This window comes from Desmodus rotundus, chromosome 5 (assembly GCF_022682495.2).
Source record: "Desmodus rotundus isolate HL8 chromosome 5, HLdesRot8A.1, whole genome shotgun sequence".
NCBI classification, from domain to species: domain Eukaryota; kingdom Metazoa; phylum Chordata; class Mammalia; order Chiroptera; family Phyllostomidae; genus Desmodus; species Desmodus rotundus.
In genome coordinates this window covers 51,236,502-51,259,103 of record NC_071391.1, presented here as the reverse complement: position 1 = coordinate 51,259,103, position 22,602 = coordinate 51,236,502, and the positions used below count along the sequence as shown (strand labels likewise).

Below are 22,602 nucleotides of genomic sequence, written 5' to 3'. Positions count from 1 at the left end.
CAGGTTTAATTTGCTTTGACAGTGCTTTTCCCCAGGAGGGAATTTACCCAAACACCCTACCTTCTTCACATTCAGCACAGTGCTTGTCTGCTTTCCTATTTTAACTGTGGGGAGTTTCTGTGTGTTTTATATGCATGTGTGTGTGTGTGTGTGTGTTTATCCCCAGTGACCCACATTGCGTGGTTTGGATTCATTAGACCGAGTTAGTATGTTGTTTTGGTTCACAAATGAAACGCATGTACGACCCTTTCTTCAAACAAAACACCAGCTCTGCCAAGTCCTGGGCAAACCTCTTTATATGCACAGCCTTACCCTGTTTGCTCTTCAAAACAACCCTCTGAGGCGAATGCTGTTATTAACCCCATTTCATAGATGAGGAAACTGATGTCTAGAGATGACTTGTCCAAAGGGTATGTCACTAGTAAGAGACAGCCTGGCTCCAGAGCTGAGATTTTGGTCCAGGCCATAAACCACACACTTTGGCTTCAGATAGAACTTGGTTCACCTACCAGATTTTCCCTGATAGCTGTGACCTTGAGAAAGTGGCATCAGCTCTCAATCTCCATCTGAGACTGTGAAATGGTGGCAAAGGTACCTATTTCTCATAATTATGATAAGGAATGAACTAGAATATATATGTTTCACAGTTCTATTTGAGGAAATAAAAAGATCTGTAAAAAGATCTGTATGAGAATCTTCTCTCAACCTTGAGCTGCCGTAGAATTAAATCCCAGCTATGATGTCTAGTTTGTTTTCCTCTCTCTCTCTCCCCCTCCCTCTCTCTCATTCTCTCTCTCTCCCTCCCTCCCTCCCTCTCTCTCCCTTTTTTTTTTTTTTTTTTTGGTTGCCACTAATAGTCCCAATCCCCTTTCAGGATCAAAGAGGATGTAATAGATGTAACCTAAACTACAAATCTCACTAGCTACAGTCAAGATGACACATCCAGTCACCCAACTGGCTCTCCTGTGTCCAAGTTCTTTCCTTCTTGCCTGAAGCATGAGCATAAATCCAACAGAGTAGCCAAAAGGCAGCATCAGAGAGCAGACCTCTGCTAGGCAGTAGTTGGATCTTGGTTCCTCGACTGAGTACTCCCACAAATTTGCCAGCATTTACTTTTACAACTTAAGGAAAGATGAGAGAAGTAAAGAAAGGAGTTGCAAGTAGTAAACAAGCTTCTGTTATCTGGGACACATCACAGGGGAGCAAGACAGAGCTTGGAGGGAGGGATAATGCTGAGTGAGCAGGGAGAGAGAGATCAAGGATGGTTAGTAAGCACCAACCTCACTCACAGCTGGTTCCTTCTCCCTTTGGTGCTAGAATCCAGCATCAGGCTCCTCTGACAATCGAGGTGTGCCTGCCTGTTCAGACCAGGGCTGGAAGCTGTGCCCCCGGGAGGTGACACATGGGAAGAGCCTCCTTCCCTTTTCTCATATAATTTCCCATGGGAGACAAGTCCAGTAGGTGGCTAGGCTCCCAGTAGTCCTTCTCCAGGCAGGATTCTCCTCCGTGGCCTCTCCTTGTTTCCTACAAAATGATGCTTTGGATTTCAAAACAGAAAAGAAAAAGGTGGCAAATGAAGGCAGGCTTTTCTGGGCATCAATTTTGGACTCAGGAGAACATATTTATCAACTGTTATCCTTTTACCTTAACATGTCAATGCTAATGATTTCTTTCTGGAAAAGTGCAGTGAGCAGGCAAAATGAGGCGAGGCGGGGGTTCCCCGAGGCCTCTGGTTTCCTGTCTCCTGGGTCTCCTCCAGGGAAGAACACTGGTATCTTTTCTTCCTTCTGCAGATGCCCCTTTGTATGTCGAGCAATATTTTTGTTCAATGTGCAGAAAACACGCCCACTCCCAACACATGTCCAGAGAAGGAGCTAAGAAAACATTTAAACTCTTCATTTCAATGTTGATGGAAGGAAAAACAAGTTCCTGAGAATCAGATTTTCTAGCAGGACCCACTGCTGTGATAGAAAAACAAAGCTAGGGAGGAGGGCAGGCTCCGTTTTCCAATATACCACATACCCAATTATGAAATTCAGTTATTCTGGGCAGCTGAAGTTTTCATTTAGATTTGAGCAGCTCTAAAAGCACACCTTCTGCAAAATGAAGGCAGCTGCCGTTTGGACACGAGCAAAGCAGGAAGGAACTATGGAGGGAAGAAATTCACCAAACACTAATTGGAAACATAACAACAAATTTATTCAATAAAGTTCACACTTCTCCCACGCCAATGAGTGTCATTTCTGCACGAGCGTTTAGCATGGAAAAGTCTCGTCAGTGGGGACTTATTATGTGTGGGATTCCAGGTGGACCCCAAGTGGTTGAAATCTTTCCAAGTGCAAGAAAAACTATATACATAAACATTTCATCAAAAGGAAATATTCTCCAAATGTCTCCCTTTTACTTCCTTGTTACTATCATAAAATTATTCCAGGTTTTCTAAAACTTCTGCCTTCTCTGAAACCAGCAGCCTCAGGCAAATTTTGTAGCAAACAGCAGCTATGCTGTCAGATTCAGCGACCAACACTATACTCGGTCATAGAAAATATACTTTCCTCACTTTTTCACCATGAAGGCTTTCTGGCAGATGATTAACAGGTTTGTACCTTGCAGGCTTCATAAATCAGAATCTAGAAAGTGTATATGTAACAGGTATCTGTAGTTGATCTTATTAAAAATGCAACTGGTAATTACAGTAATTTTTATTAGGAGACTGTTTTATACCATGAATTTGAGAAGTACTGAACCACAGGATTTTAGATCTGGGAGAGTCTCTGAGATCCTCTAGCTGAATTCTTTCAGTGATCACAATGAACATTTATTCAGACCCTCTTTAAACCATGGCAAATATATAAGTGAATAAACTCAGTTCTGCCCTCAGGGAATTCATAGTCAATGATGGGGACTGTGTGGGACTTTAGTAGGGGTGAAGGAATGAGAGAGTCCTAGGGTAACTGAGCCTGTTTAAGAAATCAGGAAGGCTTGTCGGAGGAGGTGACCTTTCAGCTAGATTTGAAAGACGGAATAGGAGTTGCCAAGCAGGCAGGCATGGGAGGAGCAAGTGCGAGGAGGAGGAAACAGGTGCAGAAAGAGGAAGTGACACGGTCAACGCCCGCAGCCACTCAGCAGCAGAATGGGACCTGGAGGCCAGACCTCAGGCCCTCCTTCCGGTACTCCTGCAGTCCTGCAGGTGGACCCGCCCTCCAGGTGTACCTTTAGCCAGTAGTTACACGTGAAAATAATCTTACCTTAAACTTTACTCAAAATTCTTATTTTTAAAAGAATATTCAAAATGAAACTTTCTAAGTCATTCTCTTTTTTTAAAATGTGTGTAAGAAGCTACTTTGAACATAAAGGTATCAGTCAGGAACATGGATTCTTCCAAGCAAAGGCACTGGACAGCAGAGATACTCAGGGCCCTGGCTTGTGGGTCTTGTTCTGGGGGGACCCAGGCCACTTTGCCCTGAAACAAGAACATATGCTTGGTTAGACCCTCTTGTTCTTAACTCTGTGCTAGAGTACAATGCTGTTCGTATTAGCAGAGGAACAACGTGGAGCAAGTGGAATTCCCCACCCCCTCACAAAAAGAACCACATAATTTAAACCCTATTTCCAAACTTTTTAAGTAGTTTCCAAGTTGGTAATGGCAGACAGTTGGGAAAAGACCTTTCTGGGAAGTACTCCGTGCCCTGAACTCCTCACTGCCTCCCCACCTTTTCCCATCTCCATCCGTACCCAAGCCATTCCTCAAGCCCACCTCCTCTGAGAAGCCCGCCCACTATTGGTTTTGCCCCATAGCAGCAGGCTTTGCACTGGCACTAAGACCTTTGCTTCATTTAAGGCTTGTTTGGATGCCCTTTCTGCACAGTTGCTCTCTTAATTAATTATAGACTCATAGAATATGAGAACAGGAAGTAGTCCTAGGGGTCATCTCTGCCATCACCTTTATTTCACATTTGAGGGAGGTGAGACCCAGAGCCAGGATGGAAGTATCTTTAGGTCACTCCCCATAGCACCAGAAGAATGGACCCCAGAACCAGGTTTCCTTACCTCAGAGCTCTTTCCATGTCCTGTGCTGCTACTTGGTGACAGTGTTATCTCGTTCTCCCAAGTGTCCTGTGGACAAGGCTCGTGTCTTACATGGTAACATCTCATTTGACAGAGGCCTTAGGCTTGGCTTCATGACTTAGAGTTGTGTGCAGATATGTGGTTGAATCATCCACTCTGCCCACCTTACTAACCTTTCGCTCTACTTTCAACTCTGAGTCTGTGGACTCACTCTGAGACCGTGGGCGAGTCACTACCCTTCCTGTACTCTCTGTTTCCTTCTCTGTTGAATGAAAGCATTGGGCTAGATAGTCTCTTAGATCCCTTTAAGCTCTACAAGTTCTAGATTTCTCTACCTTCCAACTGGGTCCTTTGTGATCTTCAGGAGTGGCCTCACTGTCTCACAGATCTGTCACCTCGCTCATTCTCCTGGCTTCTGCTGTGGACAAAGTTCCTTTAAGGCTCAGAGAGCATAATATTATGGAAGGAGACCAGGCTTTGGGGTCCAGAGGCCTGAGGTTGATTCTTCCATCCATGACACAGTGTGGCCGTCAGCAAGTTACTTCATCTCTCAGCCACCTTCTTTTTTCATTTTTAAATACAAATAACAATCCATTCTTCTGGAGTTGGTGGCAGTGGAATGAGATAAACCTTGTGGAACTACATGGCACAAAGAAGGCTTTCACAATACAGTGCCTCCTTTCCTTTACTCCACATCCAGCAACAGTGAGAAGTGGGCGGTTCCACATGAACAGACTTCCTAGCTAACGTGTTCACTAACTGGAGCTCAGAACATTGACTGATTTTTTTTTTTTTAACTAAAACCTTTCTGAGATGAATTCTGTATTTCCTTGACATGTCACACAGGCAATCCCAAAGTATGAGCGAGAGTTAGAGAAAGTAACATCTTTGCAAAGGGGGGCATGATGGTAGCAGAAGCCGGGGATGCAGATGGGGTGAAGGGATTAGGAAAGGGAACTCCTCTGCCTTTTATGAGCTTCGCGTGTTCATCTCTCCCCTGCTGAAGGGTTTTAAGTAGGAGAGTGACAGGATCAGGTTTGCTGCTGAGACATCACTCAGGCTGCTGGGTGGCGACTGGAGCACACGGGGACCTGGACCAATGAAAAATCAGAAGTGGGAAAAGGCAGACTTACAAATGCTCAGTAGCTTTAAAAAACAAATTCCTGAAATATCAGCCCATTATGAGAAAATGGTGAAACACAGGATAGTGTAAAGACTCCAAGATTTGCCCAGCACCCAATGATAACCACTGCTAACAAGTTAAACTGTTTTCCCCCATGTCTTTAGAGAAAACTCTCTAATGTATTTGCAGATACAAATTTGATTTATAAAAAGTTGGTTCAGGCAGACATTTTCCAGAACACGTCTCCTAGTGTCAGTGGAGATGGACCTCAGTAAGGGTAAAACAACATGTACTTTTTTAACTCAGTTGGTTGCTTTCAGTGACTGAGCCAGAAGAACTCAAATGCATGGATTGTGGTTAACCCGAGGCTTGATTCCTGGGCCCCCTGTTTGGGGAAAGAAGCTTCTGTTTTCAGCTCTCCTTCCCTTTCCCCCCAGAATCAGTGGATAACTGCCCCAGCAACTGCTACGGCAACGGTGACTGCATCTCGGGGACCTGCCACTGCTTCCTGGGCTTCCTGGGCCCTGACTGCGGCCGAGGTGAGAGCCCTGCATGCCAGCCCGCCGTTTCCACTCCCAGGGCCCCTTGGGCAGCTCTGCTGCCACTTCTCAGAGCACGTGCAGAGCTCCAGCCCACCCCTTGACTCGTGAGAAGGGCTCCTGGGGGCCCTTCCTCAGAAACCTGGACAGGGAGGTCTGGGGGCAGAACGTGGCCTCATCAGCCAATGTGACCCCCACATGCCTGACTGGGGAGGTCAGGAAGGAAGGGCCTTCAAGGGGGCAGCCACAGTGACCTTCATGTTCTGTGTCGGGGCAGAGAGAGTGGCACGGGGTCCTTTTAACAGTTGATTTCCTCTAAGAGGAGCCCTTGTCAGGGGTCTTCGAAGTTCATCTTTAGCTAGAGTGGTTTCTTCCTGGCCCTGTGCAGAGGGGTGGGGGCTTATTTGCTACTCAGTTATTGCCTTCTAACTGCACAGGCAGAATCATGGCTGAGACCACCAAGGACTTGGAAGGCAGGACAGCTTTTCTCTACACAGGACCCTAATCTTGCTTCAGATTTGGGCACACGTGGTACTAACAATAACCACTGTTGCAAGAGCTTAAAGGCTGCCCGTGATCTGTGCATTTGGCCTCCATTTCTGTCCTGGAAGAATTAACAAAGAAAATGCCAAAGGATATCAGTAGTCCCGAGAATTTGGCACTCCCTTTAGGGAGGCTTTGGTTTTTCCCTTCCTTTGGGTTTCCACCTCTTCAGTCATTCAGCAGGCATTTGCTTTGTGCCCTTTCGGGCAGGTCCTGTGCTAGACTGTGAGGTTACAACACTGAGCATGCCCAGGAGCGCCCAGAATGGGAGACAAACAAAATCTACAGTTAAAAAGCACCTAATAAGGGAGAAACACTGTAGGGAGACCACAGGCAGGGAGGTCCTATCAGAGTGAAAGCGAGCAGCTGTCTTAGCTTGGATGGGATGAGGACCAGGAGAGGCTCCCCAGATGAGGTGACACTTGAGTGGTTGTTCACTAGTGGAAGCCAGAGAGAGCTTTCCAGGCTGAGGAAACAGCACCCTGAAAATACAGTGGAATGACGCTGCTTTGAGGATTCTGCCTATTCTTTCCAACATGAAATAGACTCAGTTTGAGGCAGCAGAGCCGGCAGCCCTGAGGCAGCCCAGTGATTACCAGCTGAGTGCTTTCAAAACACAAGATGCCAGGTGGGGGCCCGGGGAAGGTGGTGCAGAAAGAAGAGATGGGTCATTCCTTCTAACAACAATTACTGTCTCATCCCATATGCACTTAAAGTGAAGAGTCATGTATGAAGCAGCCTCCTCACTAAGGCTGGTAGGCACTTACAGCACAATGAATATAATTTATTTTTATATAGTGTCCTCCGTACAGGTGTTCACAAAACACTTTACGCTAAGAGGCAGAATGGAAAGATAATACTTTCAAGAGCTAAGTTGGGTCCAGCTACTCTCTCTCTTATAGGGCAGTGGAATATGGGATTTTAGTGGAGGCCTGAAAGGCAAGAAAACCTGAGATTTGCTGCTGAAAGGCAACAGTAAGTGGTGTTGCCGTTGGGGTGTGGGGAAGCCAAATGGAGTGCTATTAGACAGAGTACGTCAGAGGAGGGATTTAGGCAGGTAGGAGGCTAGCAGTCTTTTCTAGTGGGCCCAAGGTACAGACTGAAGCTTTCCATCTAAGGGTCCTGGCAACCACCATGCTGCACCAGGAATATAAGGGGGGTGGGGAAAAGCAGGGTTAGGCAGGAACCAGCTCTGCCAGCCCCTGCACCTTGGTCTACAGCTCCACATGTGTTTAACCTGGAATGAAATAAAACATGAGAAACAGATGGGCACGCGTGGGAATTGTGGCAAAGCACTTGAGGCTCTTGGTCAAGCCAGAGGCCAAGGGGAGAAAGGGGCAAAGGCTGCTGGGGGACGCTGGGCTCTGATTCACACCAGGTTTCCTGTGCCGTCTCCCCAGCCTCCTGCCCCGTGCTCTGTAGCGGGAACGGCCAGTACATGAAGGGCCGGTGTCTGTGCCACAGCGGCTGGAAGGGCGCCGAGTGTGATGTGCCCACCAACCAGTGTATCGATGTGGCCTGCAGCAACCACGGCACCTGCATCATGGGCACCTGCATCTGCAATCCTGGCTACAAGGGCGAGAACTGTGAGGAAGGTAAGGCTTGTGCTCAGGCAGCACCAGCACCTTGCTTGGTCTTAGAGGTCAGCACACAGGGCCAAGAAGACATCCAGGAGCAGAGGAAGCCACCTGAGCAACCCTGTGATCCCTGCTCCTTGAGTGAGGAACCCGTCAGCAGCAGGAATTAACTGAAAGGAAGTGGACATTCAAATCCGGTCCTACTCAGTGAAGGGAAGTGGTATATTGAGTACTTACTATACCTGAGAGTGTTGCGTTGAGTACTTACTGTGTGTGAGGCTCTGTGCTAGAAGCCTTGTATTATTTAACTTCAAACCCCACCAGGGAGGGGAATCATCTTCATTTTATAGTTAAGGGAATGAAGGCTCTAAGAGTCTAATGACTTTTCCAAGGTCACACAGCTGGTAGATGGCAGGGCTGGGACTGAGCCCAATCTTTCTGTCTCCATACCCCAAGTTCCTTCTACTCCTTTTAAGCTCATCGCTCCCCATCTCTGAAGTGTGAGTATATTTGGACCTCCGAATTCTGCCTTTTGTGTGTATGTGTGTGTTCGTATAGGTGGCTCTGAGGTGCTCATAAGCATGTGTCTCTCCTTCATAAGGTAAATATACAAAGTCTGTCCAGAAGGTATCCAGCCATGTAATATGAAAAATAGAGACATTTATTGAAGAAGATACAAGGTACAAGAAGCATTGTACATAGGACAATGATGCCTCAGTCCCCTTCAAAGTAGGCACCTTGGCACCTCACACAGTTCTCCCAATTGCCATCAGCTGCCCCATCGTATTTTCCTGAATCTCATCAATCGTCTGCAATCTCTTCCTTTCAAAGGTGATTTTAGTTTCAGAAAAAGCCAGAAGTTGCAAGGTGCTGAATCTGGGCTATAGAGGGGCTGAGTCACCTGGGTGATTTGGTGTTTTGCCAAAAACCTTTGAAGGAGACATGATGCATGAGCAGGTGTGTTGTCGAGACAAAGCTGCCAATCACCAGTTGCCCATAGCTTCAGCCTTCTGAATTATCCAAATAGTTTCCGTGGAGGAATGTTCAAGCTTAACACAAAATTTAATGCAGATTTGTTGCTCTGCTCATTCAGTCATTTTGAATCTGATGACCACACAGTACACACGCTCACTCAATGGAGTCCACAGCCCCCACTGACTAGTACAGTGCAGTCATCATTGTTCAAGCATGCGCACTCCAGTCCACTCTCCTTGGCTACCAGGTTACATTGATGTCGCACAAACCATTCTCATTATATTAACAATGGCTGGAATTTTTCCAGACAGACCTTATATGCCTGTATAGATCAAGGCTAGAAAGTGAACTGCTGATATAACCATGGCATCAGTTCTTCCCTAGACAATCTAACAAGGTGAGATAAGTAAATATTTGTATTTCACAGGTTAAGGAACTCAGACCCAGGGACAGCAGTGACATCACCATGGTCACAGAGCTAACCGGTGACAGGGTTTGGGTTCATGAACCAAGGTCTTCTCACTTCCCATCCAGCACTCTGCCCTCTTGGCTGCATAGAATTTCCAGATGAAAGAAGGCATCTTATTCACAAGCAATATAGAGTAGCTTTTAAGAGCATGCACTCTGGAATGAGATGTAGGTTTGAGTCATGGCTGTGCCATTAACTAGCCTCAGTTCCCTCATCTATAAAATGGGAATGCCTTCCTCAGAGGGCTGTTGAGAGGAGTGAATTAAATGACCCATGTAAAGCACCTAGCTCAGTTTCTGACACATAGTAAATGCTCTATAAATGTTACCTCTTATATTATTAGTATTATTCTGGTGGCAACTGAAGCACATTTCCTGTTTTACTCCACTCATTTCATCCAAGGACTTTTGAAATGGATGGACTTCACCTTTGAAACTGAGGGATGACGCTAATAGTCTTCAGCTCCCCTAGGGCCCTTAGCACCTTCTCCATTGGGTGGAAGAGGCTCCAAGGAGAACTAGTCTTCTAAAGTCATTCAGGATTTAACAGATAGTCCCCTCCCAAGCCGTCATTTTCTCTTAAGAGAGAGATTATAACAGTCCCGTTTTAAAAGAGTGGGGAACAGGAAGGAATTAGTGTGTGAAAAGCATCACCCCTAAGAGACACACTGTAAACCCCAAGTGCGACTAGAGGTCCTGATTCAGACCTGTTAACGTGGATGCGGATTACTTTGGGCTGTCGGAGAGAGGAGGCAGGCCAGCCCCTCGCACAAAGGGACTTGGCTTTCTCATCCTGACAATGGTGACCTTCATCTGCTTTCCCTTTTCAGTTTAGTCACTTGAGGTGAAGACCCTGAGAAGGAAAGAAAAACAAAGAGGAGATTCCTCTTGGAACTGTGGGGCTGCCCGCCCCCCAACCCCACCACGCTGTGTGGGCCAAGGAGGGGGAGTTCTCCGGCTCCGCTGGCCCTGGACAGTGCCCCAGAGCACAAGGGTACTTACAAAGAGAAAAAAGAAGTTGTTTAGCTCTTTGATTTACATTATCTATTTGAAAAGAAATGTTTTTACTCCTGCTTTCTCTTCCGAGGGAGGCCATCTGGTACTGATTCCCTTTATTATTTCTATTTCTCTGGTGAAGCGTCATTGTATAGTCCTTCTGTTTATAATGGGGGTTTCTTGGGGCCTTTGCTTCCCCGTCCTGTCTCCCCTCCTCCCTCAACTCTCTTCTGAGGGGTTTCACTGTGTTTATAAAACATCAGCTAACAAGCTTACTTTCCCTGCTCTCTCCCGTTTCCTTCTTCTGAAGTTTATTGCCCTATATATTTTTTTAAAGCCTGAACCACGCCAACAGAACACTTGGAGGGAGTTGGGGGAGGGGCAGAAGAGAACAACTTAGTCCTTTTGCAGTGAAAAGTGAGACTGTGTTTGGTCCTGAAGAGTGTCTACCAGCCTGTATGGGCATCTGGGGCAAGAGCTGTGTTTACAGCCTGACCATGCAGGCCTCGTCGTTTCATCAACAGACTCAGCTTCCTCCAGAAAGCTGGGCTTGAACGGCAAGCTCTTCAGAGGGAAAAATACAACTGCTTGGCACTTCTTCTAAGGAGAAACTAAGACTGTCTACACGAAGTGCAGCCCATTCCTCCCACGTTACGCACAGTTCCCTGCAAGATAGTTACCGTGTGGGAAACCATCCAGTGTGATGGAAAGAGAGCTCTGTCATCCATCCTAGGGTTCCTGTCGTCCCAGAGGCCCCAGGAAGGGAGGGCAGGTCCATAGTCGATGCGGGATCTCTGTGTTAGAGCGTCACTGTGGCATAGATAATGGCCCCTCGTTCAAGATGCACAGGGACAATGTTCTCCCAGCAGGAACCTCAGCCAGTTCAGCTTAAGCTTCCTGGAGCCACCCTCCCTAGAGCTGCAGTCCTCTGTGTAACTCCTCTGGAGTGCCTCACTCACTTTGACCTTCAGAAGTGATGATTAATTGATGATGAATTGCCTGGAGGTAGCCTCTTCTCAGTTCCCTCTGATCTTTCCTTGCCTGAACCATCTTCTGAGAGCGTGGGATTCGCTTCGCTGGTTCCTGGGTCCCTAGCAGACTTACTGTGTCTGAGGGAGAGCAGGAGTGTGACGCCAAGGGCCTTGTGCTAAACTTGGCATCCTCTCGGCTCACTCGCTAACAGTGCAGATTTATAGAGTCAACCTCAAGGGCACCTCAGAGACAGCTTCAACCCAAAGCCGGGGTCAGGTATTCATGGAGCCGGAAATACCTTTATGGGTCTTGGGATAGAAATTGCTGACTCATTTCCTTTAAAATTGGAAAACTCTCTGGATCTAGGGAATTATGATAGTAGCCTAATGGTCTGGAATAACCCTTCTGAGATTCTGAGATCTGAGGCAAGTCATGAAAATTTATCACTATTATTATTTTTATTTTTTTTAATTACCAGGCACTCCCACAGGCCATGCTTGAACCATTATTAAACGGTGTCCTGAGACTGCAAGAGACTCTGCCTTCATTTGGCTTTATTAATTCTCCAGTTTGCCCTATTTCTTTCCTTGTTTTCCTGTGTTTTAACCATTTTATGTGCTTATGTCTATATTGGTAAATACATATATTTCTAAACCAATAAAATTATAAAGGAAATCACAAGAAACCTGTACTAGCCAAGAGTGGCTAGTACAAATCTGAATTACCACTGTGTGATCTTGGGCAACATATTTAACCTCTCTGGGCTTCAGTTTCCTCATCTGGAAAATGAGCACAGTAATGGAATCTACATCAAATAGTTGATAGGGGTAAGTGAGATGATATATATATGGTTTAGTAGCAAAATATGGCACAGGAGAGGGACTAAGTTTAAATTGATCGTTATTGTTGCTGCTGTGTCATCGTTACTATGTTTTTAGCAAGTGGTTGCTCCCCGCCTCTGGTCTTCTTATTTATCATTTAGGTCATTAAGTTGAACTCCTTTAAAAGCCTAAATAGTAAAAGAGCTTTCTTAATAAGCTGGCCCTCAAAATAAACAGCCTGTTCCCAGAATGTTGCTGTTTATAAAGTCTGCTCATTTGCGTCTGAGACCTAATATAAGCAGGCTGGGTTTCCCAGTCTTTTGTGCAAAAGTCAAATATACTGGGTTATAAAGTTTAATTGATAAATAAAGTACAAGCATGTCTGAGTTATAAATGAGCTCTGACCACAGGTTGCTTAAGTCGTGCTGCTGAATGTCCTGATAAGACAGAAAAACAACTATTTCCAACAATTTACAGTTTATACAGCTCTTTCAAACCCTCAATGTCATTTGGTCGTCAGAGCAACCTGAGAGACAGGTAATCTACCGTACCTGCTTTGTAGATGGAAGCTCAGAGCAGATGTGTGACTTGCCCGTGGTCATAGAACCAGTTCATTTTGTCCTGTGACCCTTGAACTCAGGATCTCAGAGTTCAAACGCTAAAATCTCTTTTTGCAGCACAGGGCTTCCTCATGAGCTCCTACAGGAGCTACCTGACTGCACTGTGGCAGCCCCATCAGCACTGTTTTCCCAACAGTGACACAGTGGGGTCCCTGCCAGGACACCGCTCTCCCCTTAAACTGCAAGATGAATAGACTCCCCTGCCACCTGAAATGCAGGACTGATACCACCTTTTGGTTGAGTGGAGACACGGACCAACCCCCTTTGCCAATTCTGTCTTCTCTCTGCTGCCTTTTACACTTCCCGTGGGAAATGAAGCCACGTGATAAATTAGCCTCAATCCTCTTCTTCCACTTTTTTTCCATGTAGTGCTTTATGGAAGGTCAGAAGTCTCTGCTAATTTTGTACAACCCTGTAACTAAAGCATTGATTACGGAAAATCAGCCCCAGTAACAGAACTATCATTAGATTCAGAATCAGGCAGACCTGACTTCAGAGTCTCCTCTGGCAGGGTTTAGCTGTATGATCTGGCATAAGTTATTTAGCTCCCTGAGCCTCAGTTTCCTCATCTTACCTCACTGTGTTGTTGAGAAAACGGAAGCTGATGAGGTTAGTAAAGTACTTCCTACAGTACCAGCAAAGAGTTGGTAACCTACAGTATTCTTCTCCTTTCCCTCTCCCTCGGTGATCTCATGAGACCATGTTGACCTTGGGCCCCAGGAGGCCTGCGAGGGTGGCTCGTCTGAGCTATCGCCATAGAGTTCCCCCAGCACATGAGAACAAGCTATGCAAAGCCTCCACGTACGATTCTGAGTAGTCATTGAAACGCTTGCCTGGAAACATTTTAAGACAAATGCTTGTCTGGAAAGTGAGGTTTGAAAGTTTATGTCAATCCCAAGATGATAAAGATATTATGAAACTTAAATGCAAAACAAATTCTCATTTAAATTAAGAAATCTACTCTAGTGCCACATGCACGTAAATAAAACTGCACTGTGAAGCGGTAGACAGTCGTAGTGTGTTCTGCAGTGATACTTTGAGTGCCTCCTCTGTGCTGGGCACTGTTCTAGGAGGCAGACATGCAGAAAGGCAGAAAACAGAGTCTTGGCCTCGATTATGGCAATTACTACAGACCCAGTAGGCACCGTGTGCTGTGTGAACACTTGATATGTAAGTCTTACTCTGTCCTCCCCTCAAACCAAGAGGTAGGAATTTGTATCCACATTTCACAGGTAAGGGAACCAAGACAGAGAGGTAAACATCAATCACAGGTAGAGTCAGGAACCCGTACCCTTTGCTAGTGTTACTGCTCTTCACCATATCGAGTGGCCTCACCACAGGAAATGTGTGTCCTACCAGAGTGTGAAGCCCCTTCACTCTCCTACAGGGTATGGTACTTTGCTTAAAGAAGCCGCACCGTGGCTGGTCACTTACCTGTGTCCTCTTTCCTTCGTGTCACAGTGGACTGCATGGACCCCACGTGCTCTGGCCGGGGCGTCTGCGTGAGAGGCGAGTGCCACTGCTCCGTGGGATGGGGAGGCACCAACTGCGAGACACCCAGGGCCACGTGCCTGGACCAGTGCTCGGGACACGGAACCTTCCTCCCAGACACCGGGCTCTGTAGCTGTGACCCAAACTGGACTGGACACGACTGTTCTATCGGTAAATGTGGGGAAATGATGGGCACAGTGTGGATGGAGGGAGGAGGTTTCCACTGTAGTGTGTTCACCAGTCAGTCCCAATTGATGCCTGACCCTGTTCTCAGAGCCGTAACGCTGTGTGCCCCATGGCTCTGAATGCTTCAGTCTTCAATCTCTACTCCAGGACGGGCAGAGGATTCAAAACCGTGCCTTCACACCATTCCTTTCACAGTGGTGGCCTCAGGAGTCAAAACATTGCCCCCAACCATGTTAATCATACCTACAGATGTTTCACTGAAATCTCATCTCTTACATCACTCTCTCAGGGCAGGGTCACAGGGAAACAGTGTGCCTAGTGGGACCTGCCAGGGTGGAGCTTTGGTTCTACCCATTCCTCATAACGAAGTCCAAACTCTGTGTAGTACTTGGCTTCTCTGTCATCTGACCCCCACCATTTTTCTGGCCAGATCCTCTGTGCAATCATAGTAAGTTCCATGAGGATATTAAACATGTCTTACTTACCTGTCCATTCTCAGGACTTAGACTAGGCCTGGCCCACAGCAGCTGCTCAGTAAGCATTGATGAATGAATGAATGAATGAATGAACGAATGAAACATAATTTAATGTCACCTTGATTATAATATCTGCTTCACCGCAGGGCTTATACAAAATTGAAAGGATAAGTATACTGGCAGCCTCTGTTTGTGAGCACTTTGTGATTTATAGAGTCTCTCAAGGTGAGGATTAAGTGAAAACATGTGAATCACCTAGCACAGTATGCGTATGTAGTGGTATGTTCACTTCTAATATCTCATTTAAACAGTGTCCACTATTTAAATCCACACGCACACACACACAACCCCTGTGAGAATGGCATCATCGTCCCTTTTTTATCAATTTACACAATGCTTTACTCAGTGAGCACTTAACTGAGCACCTACTGTGCACTAGGCACTCTTCTAATCAGAAGGGATGAAGAGGTAAGAAAATTCCCACCTTTCTGAGCTCAAATGCTAAGAAGTGGGGAGAGGAGTCAGCAAGCAAACAAAGGAGATCTATGGATGGAGAAGCTTAGACCCAGAAAATTTTGAGTCGTCTTGCCCATGTCACACAACTAAAAAGTAATAGCATCTCTGGCTGTGTGTGTGTTTTGTATAGTTTTTTTTCACCCCAAGTCACTTTCCCTGCCCCATCATGCTGTTTAAACAAAGCGAAGCTAATTAGCTCATTATGTTGTGTATTGACAGTTCTGGTGGTGGTCAGGAAGGATGGTTGAGACCTTTGGCAAAAACGAGATCCATGCAGTATTTGTTCCTTAGGAATATTTTGACTTGCCTTTCCCTGCTGACGGGAGAATTGATGTTCAACATGCAGTCTAAATTGGACTTTTATCCGAGTTTGCAAAGCTTGTGTAAAGACATGATTGCAAACACAGATGCACAGCGTCGTAGGAATAGTCCTTTTTATGTAGCTCTGTTTATAACAATATAATAAATGGTTCTATTAAAGCTAGGCTGGGTTGTATTGTTCATTCTGTGGCCACAAAGCTAATTTATGATAGGTATATAACTGTCCGTACATTGTTAATCCCCAATGAGTCTCCACAGCCTCCCACGGAGGCAGGTACAATTTTGAGTGAGATCACTAAGCATCCTTTAGTTGGCCCTGCAAAAGGAGATGACAAAACCATCAGAAGGGACTTTGAATAAAATTGTGAGAGTTCATCTTTCTCACCTGTGTGCACACCACTCCCCCTAACTGGTCTCAAGCATGCGTGTGGCTTTGTGTGCAAAGGCAAAGGAGCTTCATGTGTTGAGAATGGTCCCTGAGTCCAACAGACCTGGGTTCAAACACTGGTCCTACTACTCACTGGTTATAACTTTGGGCAAGTTACTTCACCTCTCTAAGCTGTAAAGTGGAGATAATAATAGTACTTACCTTCTGGAGTCATTTTTGAAGAATTATTTAAAATATAATGTGAAAAAGCACTTAGCATGCTACTTAGCCCATGATATGGACTCAGTAAATGTTAGCTATTGTTATGGTTATGATTAAAATATCCATTGGTGAGAGCCCTTGATATTACGAAGACATTTGATAAAGGCACGGTAAGATATGCCCTTTCAGAACTGTCGATTGTAGCTTTAAATCTCTCACCTATAATTGACTAAAACATGATTGCCACAAGGCCAGGAACTTAAAAGATGGCTTCAGAATGACTCTCTCCCCTTGAAATAGTCATAACAGTTTGTGTTGCCTCACAGCATGGAAAGACACTTCACACACACAACAGCAGCAGCAGCAGCAGCCCCGTGAGGCAGCACGCCAGGCACGTCATTATCCCCATTGACATTGAGGCTCAGGGAGTTGCAGCACCCTGCCTGAGTAAGTGGCCCTGGTACACGCCCAGACGTACCAGGAGCTAAGTCCAGCCGGGGCCCCAGCCTGGTTGCTTCACAAGGGCCCTGTGCTGCTGCCCTACAGGCCACTGCTTCTCCTCAGCTGTCACCGCCCTTCCTGAACCATTCTGGAGGTGAGTGGAAACACTCGGATGGTGGCTGTCTCTCCACATCCCTGACTGGGTGGGCAGGGCCCGCCTGGGCCCAGTCCTGGTCCCGCCACGTGCCGTGTGACCTTGGCAAAGTACTTGACTTTTCTTGGCTTCAGTTTCCTTATCCGAATAGTAGAGTTAATAACGGTGCCTACTCAGAGGGTTATGTGATCATTAAATTATATAGTGTGTGTCTGCACGTAGAAGAGCGCCTGCCCAAAGCGAGCACTGCGTGGCTTTCTCTGCCCCCCCTTCCAAGGGCGCTCTTACCGAGTGGAAGGGAAACTCATTATTGAGTCTTAGGGACTATCGCCAAGGGGCTCCATGTTCAGGGACTCAGGGCATCCGAACAGACACTGGACTTTGTTTCAGGAGACCTGCTCCCCACTATTGGAATGGCTTCAGCAAGTTGCTTGAGCTTCCTGACCCAGTTTCCTTCTAGGTAAAACTACTGCGGGACTTTTATGAGAATTCGGTGAGAAAATGTAGGTGAAGTGGTTAGTCCCATGTCTGGCACAACTCAGACACCAGCAAGCGGTAGCTTTAGTCGCGTTGTTTGTGTTATCTGCTCCTGGCCTGCAGGGCTGGGGCAGGGCCTCCCCGTCAGGAGCTGCAGGCCGGCAAACACATCCAGAGTAATTCTTTCACCATCAGCACTGACTGCAGGATGTGGGCTTGGCAGAAATGGGCCCCCACTGTCTGGCCCACCTAGGAAGGAAGACTAGCTCTTCCCTGAGATGGGCTTCTTGCTGTTTGGCATGGAGAAGAGTGTTTTAATGAAAGCAGCTTAAATCAGCATGCCCTGTACTCAACAACCAGCCTGTAATGAAATGCGAGCTGACAAGTTCCCTAGCACTTTGGTTAGGGTTGTGGAAACAGTGAAGTCAGGTTTTATGCACTGTTTACTCAGACCCCTGGGTTCCCAGCAACTTGGCTTCTAGTCTCATGTCAGAAATCGCTCCTTAAATGTAGCTTCATTAATGTGATCTTCCTTCCTGACAAACCACACAAGATAGCTACTTGAACAGGTTCCTGTGTCCTGGAAGAGCACAGGCTGTATGTCCCATCCCATAGCCCCAACACACCTCTATCCTCAACTCCGGGCCCAGTGGGCATTCACTTCCTCAGTCTTTCGAGGGTGGTGGTAGCGATGATGACGAAGGTGGTGGTGGTAGAGGTGATGCTATTGCTGTTGTTTTACAGATGGGAAAGATTTGGAGAGGGGAAGTGATTTAAAAGTAATTCAGCTCATCAGTGGCAGAGTTTGAATTAAGTCCAGGCCCGTTGTTGCCAAGTCCTGAGCTCTTGCCTCAAGCCCACTTCCCATCCAAAGGGGTTTCCTTGTCAGTAATCTTGTCTTTCTCCCTGACAAGCCACAGGATGGAGCTTTAACTAAAGAGCCATCGGTTTCTTAGTGCTTATCATATACCAGGTACTCAACTCAGTGCTTTACAGGCATCATCTCAGTTAAGGTTCATAAGAACCCTGTGAAGGAAGTACTACTAGTTCCATTTCCCACCTAAGGAAATTGAAGCTCAAAGAAGTTAAATTCCTTGCTAGTGTCCCCTGTCAGCAAGTGTGTGTGTGTGGGGGGGGGGGGGGGGTCTGGCCCTAAGCACCCTCCTCAGCTCTGTGGTAAATCAAGCAATGTATTGTAACAGAGCTGGTCTCTTGCCAAAGTCTGAACTCCAATAGGTCAGGGTCTATGGGTATTACTAGCACAGGGCCTGACGCACATTAGGTCCTTCGTGATCACTGAATGAATGGCATATCCACTGAAGGTCAAAGGGGAGGGAGGGGCTCTAGCTACAGGCTCTGCCCAGGACGATCCCAGCACACTAGCAGATAGACAGTCTTACCTCTTCTCGCGGGACTCCTGCCGCCCAACCCACTCTGCAGGGCTGAGCCCAAAGCCCCAGGCTCCTTCTCCGTCATTTTCCTAAACTAACTCCTGTTAGTTTCATGCACGGTGCCCACCAAGAGCTGGCCTCATTGTACCTCTTTCATCCTTCTGGGCTGGATTCCTCCTCAGTGTTTATGTAAAGCGGCACACGTAGCCGCATGGCCCAGGAGAAGGACTCCCTCCATCCCTTCCCCAAGTGCTTGTGTTGGCTTTTCATCTCAGGCTTGGAGCTCCTTCAGAAAGGGGAAGGCCGTCTTTGAGATGGTCTTTAAAATGGGAAAAGCCTACCCTTTTTGTCAGGCTTAGGGCCTTGTCAGATCCTAATGACTTCTAAAGGAGATTTCAGGCTCGGTGGCATTTTCCAGGATGCATTTCAAATGTGACCGCTTGGACCCATCATTCACCCGCCGTTGTCTCTCCCTCGGGTCTTCCTTCTCCTCCACCCCAGCCCAGTGGCCACTGTCCTCAGCCTCATAAATTCATCATCATTTCCACTGCCCTGTGAGATCTCTGCAGTCTTCTGTAAATGACTTTTATTGGGGAGGGACCTCTCACAACATCTTATTCCTATTGGTCGCTGGCTCGCAGAAGCAGTACATGGCAGAGATTGTGCCTATAAAATGCTCATGCTGATGGGTTATGAATCTTATCATTTCATTGCAACTGAGTTTCATGAAATAACAGGTGGACATGTTTTAGAGACTCGGCGGTACAGGCCTGGAGGTAGCACGTGCGGGCAGTACAAATACATGGGATTTGGAGTGGGACCAAGCCAGCCTTTATCTTTAAGACTCATCTTGTCCAGAGAATATAGCTAATGATACCTGCCTTGCATTGTTGTTTTTCGAATTAGTTTTAATATGTATGAAAAAAAATGCCCAGCATGGTGGCTGGCATTCAGTAAGCATTCAGTAAATAAAGTATTAGTATATATTTTTAGAATGCATGGTTAAATCTAAATTAGCCCAACAGTACTTAGACTCTAATAAATGTTAAGCTTGAAGGCAGTTTTTATAGTAAAGATTGAGAACCAGACCTGGATTTGGGTCTATGTGACCTTGAACAACTTGCTTACTCTCTCAGAAGCTTGGCTTCTGAGATTGTCTACCACCACTACTGGTTACCAAGTCTAGATGAAGAGTCATCAATTTGCTGGCACACTTATCCCCAAGCAACAGACCGAGGGCCACAGAGCATGAGCATCAGCCTCCTTCCAGGATAATGAGCTTCCTGAGAGCCATTCAAGAGCAGAACACAGCCTCTGCAGAGAGAGCACCCAGCCCAGGTCCACACTGTACACCTGCACCCCTGCACCCACCCAACACATGCATTGTCTACTTCTTTTACTCATGAACTTTTCTGGCTTCCCTGTGTGTGGGCACTGATCTAGGCACTGAGAATCAGAGAGCCACTGTCCGTGAAGGAAGCGACACCTAATCATAAGACACAATAAGAGCTCTGACTGCTATGTGTACAGTTGGGTTTGCAAGCACAAAGCCAGGAGCAGTGAGCCTGGCCAAAAGAGGAATGGGAGAGGAAGCTGGGAGAGTCCTCCCCAGGGACAAGACTGGTGAGCCAGACCTTGAGAGAGGACTGAAGGGGCATCCCTGGTGACACAGGAGGGGAGGAGTCCAGGCAGAGGGAATGGAATGTGCAGTAGCACAGAAAACTGTGCAGAGCACCATCTGTGTGTAAAGCCCCACCTCAGACTGACTGGGGAATAGCAGCCACAGGTGGGTGTAGGAAGTTAGGTCAGAAAGGTAGGCAGAGTCCAAATCATGGAGTCCACTGGATGCCTCACTGGAAATCTTGGATTAAAGAAGTGTTTTGACGCACGTTGTAGATTTCCCTTTCAGACTCCACGTCAGGGCCTTTTCTTGACGTCTCTCAGCTCAACTTGGCCTAGGTTCTACCTTCACCTAGGGGGTCCTTCTAGAATTCAAGCTCAGATCCTCTGAACTTTCAATTTCTTCTCTATTACTCTCTTCCCCTACCAAAAAGAAAAGCAACTCAAGCATAATTAATGACAATAATGACTGGATGGATACAGAGTAGAAAAGCTCTAATCAAATTAAGTCACAGTTGACCACAAAATAAGCTCAATATCTTAAAAAAAATAAGCTGAAAGTAGCAACAGGGTTAAAAAAAATTAAAGCTCTAAACATAGCAGTTGCATTAGTGCTAAATTTTGAAAATGGTAATTCAATTTTATTTACAAGGCAAAATATAATTACATTTAAATTTGAGGGAACAGAATTTAGTTCTTATTAATGACAGAAAGACTGAGTGAGAAGCTTTAATGCCAGAGAAATTGTCTTATGTTCATGGATGGAAGAGAAAATTAGATTCAGCATCGAGCATTCTCCCCTGTTACAAGTCTCATTTGTGTGTAGCTGGAATTGTTCCTTCTCTGAGCAGCATTAGCTTCTCAGCCCAGAAAGCACAGCACCGACATCCAATTAAACATCAAAAGGAAATGATCACACTGGGCTATTTCTGTATAGGTATGTTACGGGAGGGAAAACTCGAGGTTAGAATTTCACCCAAGGAGTAATATCCACTGAGACTTAACATTTCCTGTACCCCTTCCAACAGCAAAGGCCAGCCTAAAATCAAAGTTCAGAATAATAAATATCTGAGAGGTTGACGCCAAGGCAGAGAAAGAAGATGAGGTGTGGGAAGGAGGCAGAGAAGAGCCCACCCGTTGTCTGGAAAGTAGAGGGGAGGTTTAAACACAATGAGATGGTCAGTTCCTAACATTTAATCAAATACTGGGAAATTGGGCCCAGACAGGCATACTGCTAAATACTGCCAGAGTTAAAGGTTGATAAACCAGGAGCTGACAGCTTGGTAATTTAGTAGAATTTCCCCCGACAGCCCTGGAACATTTTCTATCAGAACTGGAGCTCTTTAGTATGCAAATATAAGCCCTCCTGAAATTGGGTTTCTGAATCAGGTTTCTGTTTGGATGCCCAAGCTGGTATCTTACACAAAATCTCTGGTTGTCTGCCTGAATCAAACTGCTGGTAAGATAACTTGTAATTTTCAAATAATAACTGTTCTTTGAATGGAAGTTTTACAGAGCTCCTTCACGTATGTGCTTCACGATTGATTCAAACAACAAATACATAAGCCTCTGACTTTGCAGATGGTGTTATTCCCAGGAAACCGGGGTTCAGAGAGTTTGGGTGACTTGCCCAAAGGCACTCTTGGAAAACAGGGATTCCAATCCAGTTTCCCTGGCTTCAGAGCCCACGTTTATCCCCTGCATAACTCTGCCATTAGCTGTTACCCAGGTTTATGTGGATACTGCCAATGACTCAGGTAACAGGTTTATAAAGTACCACTTCATTTGGTACCACTTCCAGGAACCACGTGAAACTGAATCATGACCAACACTGTAATGGGCAATACCACCAGCATTCAAGGCAAAGAGGAGTTGCTTTTTGGGGTGATCAGGATGCCTTCCTGGAGGAAGTGGGATTTAAGGTGGGTCTTGGAGGTTGAATTTGAATTGGCAAAGGCAGAAGGAAGAGACAAGCATGCTGCAGCAGCCCATTGTGGAAGTCAAAGATTTGCAACAAAGATGGGACAGATCATGGCATTTTCTAGGAAAGACCAGTAGTTTGCACTGGCTTTGCTTAGGGTATTTGGGGCAGTGGTGAGAGGGGAAGAGGTGAGGGAAGTTGGCAGGCATCAGAACATGATTGGTCTTAAAAGAGTTTAGGTTTTATCTGTCAGTGGGAGCCGCTGAAAAGTATTAAGATGCAAAGCAATCAGATTTGGTTTTTCAAATCTGGACATT

The 22,602-nt window shown here is 46.2% G+C and overlaps 1 protein-coding gene across 8 annotated transcripts in view; it reads left to right on the top strand.

Moving 5' to 3' along the window:
- The window catches only part of TENM4 (teneurin transmembrane protein 4), a 737,502-nt gene that overhangs the window by 584,236 nt on the left and 130,664 nt on the right, over positions 1 to 22,602 (top strand). For all 8 annotated transcript variants that reach the window (XM_053924565.2, XM_053924563.2, XM_053924561.2 and 5 more), the window contains 3 exons: positions 5,629 to 5,730; positions 7,674 to 7,868; positions 14,164 to 14,364. In XM_053924565.2, coding sequence (XP_053780540.1) covers positions 5,629 to 5,730; positions 7,674 to 7,868; positions 14,164 to 14,364 — 498 coding nt within the window. The remainder of the gene's footprint in view (positions 1 to 5,628; positions 5,731 to 7,673; positions 7,869 to 14,163; positions 14,365 to 22,602) is intronic.